At 39.2% G+C, this 12,006-nt stretch overlaps 1 protein-coding gene and 1 non-coding gene across 3 annotated transcripts in view; both read right to left on the minus strand.

Moving 5' to 3' along the window:
• Window positions 1–302: 302 nt before the first annotated feature.
• Window positions 303–406, minus strand: LOC120365506 (small nucleolar RNA U13). The gene has a single exon (XR_005580429.1). It is a non-coding gene; the product is annotated as a small nucleolar RNA U13 (small nucleolar RNA).
• A 2,543-nt stretch (window positions 407–2,949) lies between these two features.
• Window positions 2,950–12,006, minus strand: part of AKR1D1 (aldo-keto reductase family 1 member D1) — a 42,459-nt gene continuing 33,402 nt past the window's right edge. Inside the window, exons 8-9 of one of the 2 annotated variants that reach the window (XM_039473040.2) lie at window positions 6,618–6,700; window positions 2,950–3,773 (exon numbers count right to left, since the gene is read on the minus strand). In XM_039473040.2, the coding sequence (XP_039328974.2) occupies window positions 3,731–3,773; window positions 6,618–6,700 (126 nt within the window). In that variant the 3' untranslated portion in view covers window positions 2,950–3,730. The remainder of the gene's footprint in view (window positions 3,774–6,617; window positions 6,701–12,006) is intronic. The other variant, XM_039473041.2, reaches the window with a different exon arrangement.

The raw sequence follows: 12,006 nt of genomic DNA on the forward strand, positions 1-12,006 counted from the left end.
GATTCAGGAAGGATTCTGATTCAAGAAGCAGATATTGAAATTATCAGCAGAAGCCTGAAATTTTGAGAGTTCTGAGAAATACCAAGTCTTGGAAATATGAGTTTGTTCAACTTTGTCAATCTCTGTGACTGTGGCCTTGGAATGCACATACCTCATCATGTTGAAGGCTGAAGACACGGGATCATTGCCTGTGCCACTCCAATGCCCCCTCCTGGTGCTGTGTGCTTCACTGTGGATGGGACGACAGTGCCTGAAGGAGGTCCTCCCAGAGAACTGTCAGGGATATGGAACATCTTTTTTCATGTCATATGGGTCATGTGCTGATGTCGTAACAAGGTTTGAGGGCGGCACATCTCACACATGCACATGAACACCCAGTCATTATGCTCATGAACTACAAAAATATCAAGAAATATTCTTATCAAAAAACACTGCAGACGCAGAAACATTCCGTGCACTGGGGCAGGATGGCCTTGCCACTCCAGCCGGGTATGTTTCTGTGGATCGGTATGTTCCAAAGGGTGCATGATATGCCGTAGGTCTCCCCTCCTTTTTCAGGCAGGTTGCATCACTATTGATGGATCTTTCTACATGGCTGATCAGAGGCCACTGACGAGAAAAATCGATCTGGGTTAACAAATACCTCTTTCGGGTTGCAAAAGTCCCCAAAAGGTCAAGATTATTGGTTGTCAATACTTAGTATTGACTTGGTAAGGACATTTTTACAGCCGATGTTAGCTAGAGAGACAGGAAATCTTTCCGGAGGCGTGGTGTATTTGTTTGTAAAACTGATATAACTAAGTTCCACAAACCGGGTCGCTTAAAGAACAGAACTGTAGTGTTTCACAGTCCTGAAGGCTAGAAGTCTGAGATTGAGGTATTGGCAATGTTGATTCCTTCTGGGCTGAGGGGAAACCTGTTGCATGCCTTTTGCCTAGTTTCTTGTGGTTGTAGGCAACCTTTGGCATTTCTTACCTTGTAGAAGCACCACCCTTACCTCCGTTTCCATCTTCCTCTGGCGTTCATCCTGTGTGTTTTCTGTGTCCAAATTTCCGTTTTTCATGAGGACACAGTCTTACTGGTTTAGGGTTCACCCTACTCCACCCTACCCCAGTATGATCTCATCTTAATTAATTACATATGCGGCGATGCTATTTTATTTATTTTTAAGAGATGAGGTCTTGCTTTGTCACTCAACCTAAAGTACAGTGGCATGATCACAGCTCACTGCAGCCTCAAACTCCTGGGCTCAAGCAGTCCTCCTGCCTCAGCCACCCTACTAGCTGAGACTCCATGTGTGCACAACCATATCCAGCTAATTTAAAAATTTTTGTAAAGGTGAGGTCTCTATTGAAGAGGGTGAGCTTGAACTCCTGGCCTCAAGAAATCCTTACACCTTAGCCTCCCAAATAGCTGAGATCACAGGCACGAGCCACCACACCTGGCCCTATTTTTATATAGGATCACATTCTGAGGTCATGGAAGCTGGGCTTTAACATATGAATTTTGAGAGGACACAGTTCAACCCATAACAGACAGGAAGCTTGAGAGGGGTGACAGTGAGAGAGAAGGAACATGTAGAAACTTCCCTCAGACTTCTCCTTTCCTGACCTTCCTACTTTCTGTCTCCAGATTTTTTCCCTCCATCTCTGTTATGACTAAGAAAGGATTGCTCTCCTCCAGTTTTTAGAAATACCTTTTTGCTGACAAATGGTGGGACTTTTTACCAATGCTTGTCTTTTAACAATGCTTTGATCGATGTTGTTTCCATTTTCATCTCTACCCTAATCCCCTCAAAGCATTTTGAAGGGCTTTGACAACAGAGACCAGGACTCAAGTTTCTGCTCTTTTATAATGGTACCCCCTTTTCTTCTCCCTGTTTTCTTTCTTTCTTCTTTCTTTTCTGTCTTTTTCTTGCTCTTTCTTTCTTTCTTTTCTTTCTTTCTTTCTCCTCCCTCTCTTCCCTCCTCCCTCCCTCTGTCTCTCCCTCCTTCCTTCCCTTCCTTCCTTCCTTTCTTCCTTGAGACAGACTCTCACTCTGTCACCTAGGATCGAGTGCAGTGGCACAATCTTGGCTCACTGCAACCTCTGCCTCCCCAACTCAAGTCATCCTCCCACATCAGCCTCCTGAATAGCTGGAACTACAGGTATGTGCCACCACTCCTGGCTACTTTTGGTATTTTTTTGGTAGAGATGGGGTTTGCCATGTTGCCTAGGCTAGTCCTGGGCCCATGTGATCTACCTGCCTTGGCCTCTCAAATTTCTGGGATTACAGGCATGAGCCACCATGCCTAGTGGCACCCCCTTTTCTTTCCTCTCTTCCCAGTGCCAAATGCACAGCAGGAATTAAATCAAAGGCCTTTTAATTTAATTGGCTTCAGATGATTGTTCCCCTCCCCCAACTTAGAAAGAGAATGGAGATTCATATGATGCAACAAATCATTATACTTTATTGTTTCCTGTGAACAAAATATTTTCTAGAGGGCAGTGTTGTAAATAATAATGTTGGAATCAGTGAAAACAATCAGTATAAATCAAATTTTCAAAAGTGATAATTTCTCAGAAATGCATGTCTTGATGTCACTGAACATTATCTATAAGCAACTGATCTCAGGAAAACATAATTTTTGAAGAATTGTCTTATCCTATGACAATGACCTAATGTGAATGACTAAAATATATTTCTGTAGTTGAATTGAAAATAGATATGTCTCTATTTCTGAATTCTAGTAATCTAATTCACTCTTTAAACTGGACATACAGTAAAATTACCAGTGTTCTTTTGAACTTGCTACTTTCTCAAAATTTATAGAAGCTATCCCAGTAACACTGTCAAAGTCTTAAGTACAATAATCATATAAAGCACCTTCTTTCAATATATTTCCCAAGGTTTCCTTTTTAAATCCCTCTTTTAAAATAGCCATCTGAGAACTATTTTACAAGGCAGGGTTTTATTTGTGTCTGTTGGATGTTTCAAGCCTTTTCACATAATAGAGGTTTTATAATCAACGTAGGTAAGATTGATCGTAAGATGTGTAAGTATGCATCACCAGCCGTGTTGACGCTCAGGCCCTTTAAGGATGCAAGAGAGATCCACTTAAGTTTTCATTCTTCAAGCTGGATAAAAGCTAAACAAACATACAATGGGTGGAAAGAAACAACGTCATGATGGCTTTGTTGACCACTGTGGTGTTTAGCTCTGTTTGAAGATTTTTCTCCAGGTAGACCTCTCTACTCAAGGTGGTGCAAATCACTTCCTTGTTAATAATGCATGTGCGGATCTAATCTTGGCTGTTTCTGTTTTATAACTAACGATCCAAAGCCTCAAGGCCACTGCCAGCACACTGCCACGTGTACCTTGTTGTTCTGTTAACTCTTAAAGAACTCAGATTACCAGTGGTACTACCCAGGTTCATGAGTTCCATGTTCTCATACGTTGCCTTTGATGTCTTTTCTGAAGTCTAATTGTTTTCTGTCTGGAACGTAGAAGATATTGATCTAAAAACAAATTAGTTGATAATTTCCTAAGAGTTATTTCAATAGATTTTAATATTTTTACTTCAATGTGACTAGTTCAAAGTCACTGACACGACACAAACGTTAAACACATTTCCATCATTATTTCACCTCAGGATGGTAAAACCCCTTTCATTTTCACATCTGGGGGACTACCCATCCCACAGTCTTGGCACTCGTGGGAGAGAAAAATCTGTTCAGGAACTCCCTGCAGTCAGTATTCCTCATGAAATGGGTATTCAGGATGATCGCGCCACCTGCCAAAACAATTCCCCCACAGAAGAAAGTTCACTCCAAAATTGCACAGCTGTATATGTCGCTAGCATCTTTTGAGAATTTCACTGACCACTTCCCCTCTCCTATTCATTCCTCTACTGTTTCTTACCTACTCCCCTCTGTTGTTTTTCCTCTAGCCAGCACCTTTTCCTGAAGCTCTGGACAGCCCCCTGGATGTGTGTGTTGAGGGAAGGTTGGCGGCCACCACATCAACAGAACAGAATCCCCAGAGGTGACTCATATCTTAGGCACGTGCCTCTTCCCTTCTCCCTCCCCCTTTCCGCTCCTTTGACACTGGCTGCCTGTTTCTCCAACGTACTACATAGGCATTTCTCTGTGAAACTCTTATTACCAGTGTCACCCTCTGCTGATCAGCATTTTTTTTTTTTAAACAGATGGGGTCTTGCTCTGTCACTCAGGCTGGAGTGCTGTAGCATGATCATAGCTCACTGCAGCCTCAAACTGCTGGGCTCAAGCAATCCTCCTGCCTCAACCTCCAGGTAGCTGGGACTATGAGTATGTGCCATCACGGTTGCCCAGGCTGGTCTGAACTCCTGGGCTGAAGCAGTCTTCCTGCCATGGCCTCCCAAAGTGCTAGGACTACAGGTGTGGGCAACCACACCCAGCCTTATCAGCATTTTTACTTGCCCCTCTCACTAGAACCTCCTGTGTGTTGAAAGTTTGAGATCTAGAAAGGTGATGAGTAGCAAAATAAGTTTCCTTGATGATGATGATGATAATGATGATGGCAGTGAATTTAGCGCTTAAATAACAAAGGTAAAATGGTCTGTAAAATGTCTGGAATGTGTGTGTTCCTGGTTTAGTTTTCTGCATGCACTGTAAATGAAAATGGAAAATACTAAGATTCTCAAATGTAAAAAACCAACTGAACAAAAAGCTGATAAAAAATCATGACCAAGTATCCCTATATGATACAGCATTTGCGATTAATGGGGCCTAATTTTTGTTTCGCCCTGCAGATTTTTCTAGTTATTTCCTGGTAAGAGTTATTTTTTTCCCTATGTTGCTAGAATTGCTTTTAAATATGTCAAATGTCAAACTGAATAATGTCACCAACTGTCTATAAAACAATTAGTACATTGGTGGATTGATTATATGGTGGTTTTTTGTTGTTGTTGTTTTTGAGAGACAGGGCCTCACTCTGTTTACCAGGCTAGAGTATGGTCATAGTTCACTGAAAGTCTTGGGCTCAAGTGACCCTCTCACCTCAGCCTCCTGAGTAGCTAGGACTGCAGGTGTGTGGCACCACGATAGCTTATTTTTAAAATTTTTTACAGAGATGGGGTCTTGCTATGTTGTCCAGGCTGGTGTTGAACTTCTGGCCTCAAGTGATTCTCCTCTCTTAGCCTCCCAGAGTGCTGATATTACAGGTATGAGACACTGCACCTGGCTTCTCTTCTTAACCATATACGATTGATTCAATAGACATCATTTATCTTCAAGAGCTATTAATAAGCCTGTAACTGTTAGTTCTGGGAAAATATTATTTATGTGTTTGTGTTTACTCTTTTGCTACTCTTTTGTTCTTGAGGCTGGGTGGTGCCTTTTGATGTCAATTTCCCACCTGGAAATTTTCCACTAGGAAGTTGTTTTATTAATTCAGAAATTCAGTAATAGTCCAGTCAGTATACTTTCTGATGAAAAGCAGTGAGATTAATAAAGTAAGTATCCAAACTATATGAATCATTTTAGGATTTTCTGAATGCTCACTTAAAGATTCAAGATGAAGATGACTATTCAGGTGACTTGAAGAACTGGAAAGATTAATAGAGAATGATTAAGAAGAAAGACATTCATATGTGTGCGTATGTGAGTATATATATGTATGTGTGTGTAGATCTGTACACACATATATAGAAACGATATTCTTTTTTAAAGGGCCCGTAATAGAGAATAAAGAGCTACTTCAGTTGGTTAGCTGAACCTGAGATTTTAAAGGAGTATATGGAATTTTGCTTGTGGGACTAGAGCTAATAGGTAGAGCTAGAAACAAAAATCTTATAGGCAAGAAAGTGTTTGTCTAAAACTAGGTTCTTGGTTTTCTTTCTTTCTTTCTTTCTTTCTTTTTTTTTTTTTTTTTTGAAATGAAATCTTGCACTGTCGCCCAGGCTGGAGTGCAGTGGTGTGATCTCAGTTGACTGCAACCTCCACCTCCCGGATTCATGCAACTCTTCTGCCTCAGCCTCCTGAGTAGCTGGGACTACAGGTGTGTGCCGCCACACCCAGGTAATTTTTGTATTTTTAGTAGAGACAGGGTTTCACCATGTTGGCCAGGCTGGTCTCGAACTCCTAACCTCATGATCTGCCTGCCTCAGCCTCCCAAAGTGCTGGGATTAGAGGCATGAGCCACTGCGCCCGGCTGGTTCTTGGTTTTCAACCTGGTGCTCTTTTTACAACATCATCATGCCTCTTTTTCAAAAATTTTACAAAATAACTTTGCTCTAATTTGTGCATCACTTTGATATTTAGGAATAAATAAATAAGTTTCGACATTTGTGCTGCTGTTGTTTTAGCATATGTATGTAATGAATTAATTCTCCTCAGGTTCTTTAGCCTGTATGCCTTAACCTAAGTCATAGAATGCCACACATGCCAGGACTCTTCTTTTCGGTGAGAGTGTAGAGTAGTGGAAGGTCCTGTAGTGGATGTATTTCCCCCAGGCCTGTTAACATTCAGAACATGTGGCCCACCATGCCTTGTCTTGGTGCTATGGACATAGGTCAGGCTTTATATGAATCTTGTTGCTTGACACATGACTATTCAATACTACAGGCCAGTACCCCATTAATGATCCCCAGACTTACATGAGCAATTGTACAAAGCGGACATTTTTATTCAAGGCTTCAATATCCTTCATTTCTTCTTCAGTGAGAGAGAAGTCAAAGATCTGAAGTCATGGAAATAATAGAACATTTTTGGAGGTCAAGCTTGGGATCAGAAAGTGGGGCCACCAGTGGGAGCCTTTCAAAGATGCATGACTATCTGCAAATGTCTAAGAGGAGTCAGGCTGGTGTTGGGGGGCTGCCCACTAATGTGATGCTGGTTACTCTGTTCTGCCCTTTGTCTTCAAGATCATCTTTCTGGGGACATCTTACAAGAAATTCCAAATGCTCTGAAACCACAAATGTTAATGAAATCTCCTAAAATCTCAAATGTGAAGAATTCTTATTTCTGTATGAGATGCTTAGCTTTTGATTCTGAACTACTATCTTACCCTTAGAAAATTCTGAGTTTCTAGATATGCTTTTTTTTTTTTTTTTTTTTTGAGACAGGGTCTCATTCTGTCACCCAGGCTGGAGTACAGTGGCACCATCTTGGCTCACTGAAACCTCCACCTCCTGGGTTTAAGCTGTTCTTGTGCCTCAGTTTCCCAACTAGTTGGGACTGCAGGCACCTGCCACCATGCCCAGCTAATTTTTGTATTTTTTGTAGAGATGGGGTTTTACCATGTTGCCCAGGCTGGTCTCAAACTCCTGAGCTCAAGTGATCCTCCCACCTTGGCCTCCGAAAGTGCTTCAATTATAGGCATGAGCCACTGCACCCAGCCTAATTTGCTTTTTTAAAAAATTTTAATTTGTTTTGTTTTTAACTTTTAATTTGCTATGTTGAAATGATTTCTCTCATCATTTTGATGTCTCTTCTACCTTTTTATTCTAATTTTCATTGTTTTATTTTTCTTAGCTTTCATACTTTATTAATATTCTGGTTTATAATTGTCTTTTATTATCATTTATATATTTTATTTTCACTTCCTTTTATTTTTAACATTTGGGTTATTGGTATATAACCTATCTTCTCTTTATTATTTTATCTTTCTATCCTTTAACTTTTATTTTAACATATTTAATGACTAATAGATTTTAATTATATAAGTAGTATATAAATATATGGTCTTTGCAAAGAAATGAAACACTGTAGAAGTACATAGACTTACACGGAATAAATAATGAAAGTCTTGTCACTCATCATCCCAGTCTTACTTCCCTTCCCAGATATTCCTTCCAAACACTACACACATCAAGAGGAAAATACAGTCATTGGACCATATCTTTATGATTCTACAACTTTCCCTTATTCACATAATATCTTAGTGACCTCAGTGATGGTTCTATCACAATATGCAGCCTGACTTTATTCATTTAGCCATGGTATTCATTGTATAGGGGGAATACAATTTACTTAATTATACCTCCATGGATTCTTTCCAAGTACTCTTTTCAGAGAACCATTTTAAAAAATGATTTATTATCTACGTATTGGCATTTTTGAGTTTACATAAGGAATCAAAAACTTGCACAATACAAAAATGAATGAATTGCCTGTAAAATGAATCCTTACTGAGGCTTCCTTTTTGCTAAATGCTAGTCCTGCCCTTTAAGTCTTGGTGGGTCAGCTTCTAATCCAGTAAATATATAGCGTAACCTAATGGCAAAGTGAGGTTGCAAATCTTGCAAAGATGCAGGATTTTATTAAATCAATGAAAATGATCTTGGAAAATGATCTTAGAAAAATATGATTTGTTCTAATTATAGGTATGATCTTTTTAAAAAAAGAATCCTGCACAGTTAAAATCTACTTTGATAGACATATCAAAAGAGCATGACTTGAAAACATTAAAGAATTAAAAATCTCCTTCAGATGAAGCCCTCCAAAATTTTTGTAAGAATTGTTCTCTTTATGGACATTCTGCAAATCTTTTGTGAAATAGAGGATGTCCTGTTGTGTTGTCATGTAATTTTGTGAAGCATATTTTAAAAAATCAACACAGATTCACTGTTTCTTCTGAGTTAGTAAACATGCAATTGTAACCTACATTGTGTTGAGAATAATAGTAAACTTACTTTCATAAACTTTGGTTTCAATCTTAATATAAGCTTCCAAATTCATCCTCTGTACATTATTTCTATGTAATTTTTTTTTCTTGTTTTATGTGGATTGATTTTCAGTGGTCTTTTTTTTTTTTTTCTCCCACTGTACACATTATCCTAAGTGAATAAGGATCTCATATTACAAAACCGAGCTCCTGAGGGTCCCTCTCAAACTGCTTCTCCTACAGTTTTCCATTTCGGTAAATGTCTGAAGAAGGAGAGAATGTCAACTGTATCAGATGTGGTAGAATGATCGAGTGGGACAAGGACTCAGAATTACAGGATCTAGCAATGTGGAGGTCACTGGTGAGTTTGCCAAGGGCTGTTCCAGTGGATGGTCAGGGTGAGAGTTTGGTTTGAATGGGTTCACTGGATAGTGGGGGAAGAGAATGCAAAGCATCAGGAATAACTTCTCTTTCAAGATGTTTGAAACAGAAAGAGAGAAGTGGATAATAGAGAGGAAAGTGAGTCTAGATTGGATTTTATTTTTTAAGATAGGAGGTTATTACCTATGTGTGTGCTGGTGGGAGTTACACAGTAGAGAGGAAGAATGGCTAGTGTAGGAAAGAAAGGAAGATGTTTGAAGTTGAGGCTATGGAGGATTTGTTAGGCATTTGTCATTGCAATTTCCAAGGGATAGCCATGGGAATGAATGGTTCAAATACATAGGACAAGATTCTTATGGGAGAGGAAGTCAAAGAGCTGTCAGGTAAGGGCACAGAATGACTCGTGTGGATGTCGAATTCACAGAGAATTACGAGAAGAAGAGTGTTAGAGAAAGTGAAAGTCAGCCCAGAGATAACATCTTCAAAGAATGGAGGACAATGAATGATGGTAACAAAAATGATCTCTAATCTACTATTATTCTCAACACAGTGTAGGTAACAAAAATGATGGTAACAAAGCTGGACCGCACCTGGTATAATTTCATACATACATTTTTAATTTTAACTTTTAAAATATTCTGGCTCCATATTAGTTTTCTTCATTTCTACCATTAGTTTTATCTAGTTTTTAAACTCATGGTTTTTGTTTGTTTGTTTTGAGACAGAGGTTCGCTCTTATCATCCAGGCTGGAGTGCAACGGCATGATCTTGGCTCACTGCAACCTCTGCCTCCCATGTTCAAGTAATTCTCCTGCCTCAGCCTCCTGAGTAGCTGGGATTACAGGCGCCCACGACCATGCCTGGCTAATTTTTGTATTTTTAGTAGTGATGGGGTTTTGCTATGTTGGCCAGGCTGATCTCAAACTCCAGACCTCAGGTGATCCACCTACCTTGGCCTCCCAAAGCGCTGGGATTACAGGCCTAAGCCACCATGCCCAGCCTAAACTTATGGTTTACCTTAATTTTTTTTTTTTTTTTCGTTTTAAAACAATGGGATCTTGCTTTGTTGCCAAGCTGGTCTCAAACTCCTGGCTTCAAGCGATCCTCCTGCCTTGGCCTCCCAAAGTGCTGGGATTACAGGCATGAACCACTGTGCCCAGTCTTAACTTTTTATTACATATATATTTTTTTGTTCTTTTATCATCAAAATATTTTTCCCTTTATTCTTTATGTTTTATTGCTCTTTACCATTCTTTTAAAATATTTTTAATAGTTTATTTTGCCTTCATTCTAAGGGAGCATAATTTTTAATTTTGTTGCTTCTTGGTTTCATATCCAGCAAAATTCATGGTTATTGAGTAAATCTATTCCCAAAAGAGTGAGAATTGGCCGTGATTTTCATTCTCATTTTCCTTCTAAATCTATGTCCCTTTTATATTTTCTTGGAATATGTAACCTCTGAGATCCATTCTGTTCTTATCAAGGCTATGGAAACATATGGAATGTAACAGAATTAGTTACAATGAAAATTTCAAGGAGAGTGGCATTTTCTCTGGTACAAAATCATCACTGGCTACATGCCATAAAGTTCAAATGCCTTCCATTGCAAAGGTCACTTGTAACACTCTCTCGTAATTTTTGAACAGCAAACTTTTCAGTCCCTGAAAAGTGCATTAAAACTTGTTTTAGTCTTCAGTGAACCTACACATTAGGCATGCAGTTGATCTCTTTCTCTTTTAAGATTGTGGAAAAGGGTGTCAGTCACTTTTTAGTATGAGGCATTTTGGCAAATGTTAAAGCATTGTCAGGAGTTGACGTAACTGTTCAGCATCTTTTCCTCCCTTTGTGTGTGTGTGTGTGTGTGTGTGTGTGTGTGTGTGTGTGTGTGAACTTTCCTTCCCTCTTCCAATGGAGCTCCCTGTTACCTCCTTCAGCACCAGAGTAGGGATGTAGCCCAGGGGGCTAATCAGAGGATGACTCACAAAGAGCTAATCAGGGATTGGTAGAGACCCTGAGAGAAGCCTTTGTGTCTGATCACCTTCACTCTTCACTGAATATGAGTAATTGATTATCCTGGAGCTGTTAGGAATTGTCTGTGCCACCACATGGGTGGAGAGAAAGGAGAAAGGTGTGTGTGTGTGTGTGTGGGGGGGGAGAGAGAGAGAGAGAGAGAGAGAGAGAAAACGAACTAAATATCTCTGTAAATCATTTGAGTACCTGTGTCTAGCCATTTCTGATCTATCTGTGGACTTTCTGGTTATGTGAGCCAATAAATTATCTTTTTTCTCTTTGCTAAAGTTTGAGCTGCATTCTCTCATGTAGCAAAAAAGGTATGAAGATGTAATTGTCTAATATTATGGATACCTTCCTATGCTAGTACTTGTATTTCTAAATGGCTACATAATATTTCAATGTATGAATGTCATAGCTTGTTTTATAAAGTCTGGTTGAAGATAGTTTTGAGTTTTTAAAAAATTATAAAAATAATTCTATAATAAACATCTGTGTGTTTCTGTGTGTATGTGGATACATGTATATATGTGCAAATACATCTATAGGATAAGATTGCTGAGTCAATGGATATGTGTATTTGAATTTATTTGACAGATAACATGGTATGTTTTTATCCTATAAAACGTGATATTTTGACATATCTATAAATTGTGGAGTGGTTAAATCTAGCTAATTAACAACTACATTACCTCATATAGTTATTTTTGTGGGAAGAGCACATAACATGAACTCTCTTTATATTTATATATCAAGAATACACTATATCATCATCAACTATAGACACCTTGTTGTACAATAGATCTCTTGACATTTATTCCTTTTTTCTTTTCTTTTCTTCTTCTTCTTCTTTTTTTTTTTGAAATGGAGTCGCCCAGGCTGGAGTGCAGTGGAGCAATCTCAGCTCACTGCAACCTCCACCTCCGGGATTCAAGCGATTCTCCTGTCTCAGTCTCCCAAGTAGCTGGGACCACAGGCATGTGCCACCA

The sequence above is a fragment of the Saimiri boliviensis genome, chromosome 10, assembly GCF_048565385.1.
Source record: "Saimiri boliviensis isolate mSaiBol1 chromosome 10, mSaiBol1.pri, whole genome shotgun sequence".
NCBI lineage: Eukaryota > Metazoa > Chordata > Mammalia > Primates > Cebidae > Saimiri > Saimiri boliviensis.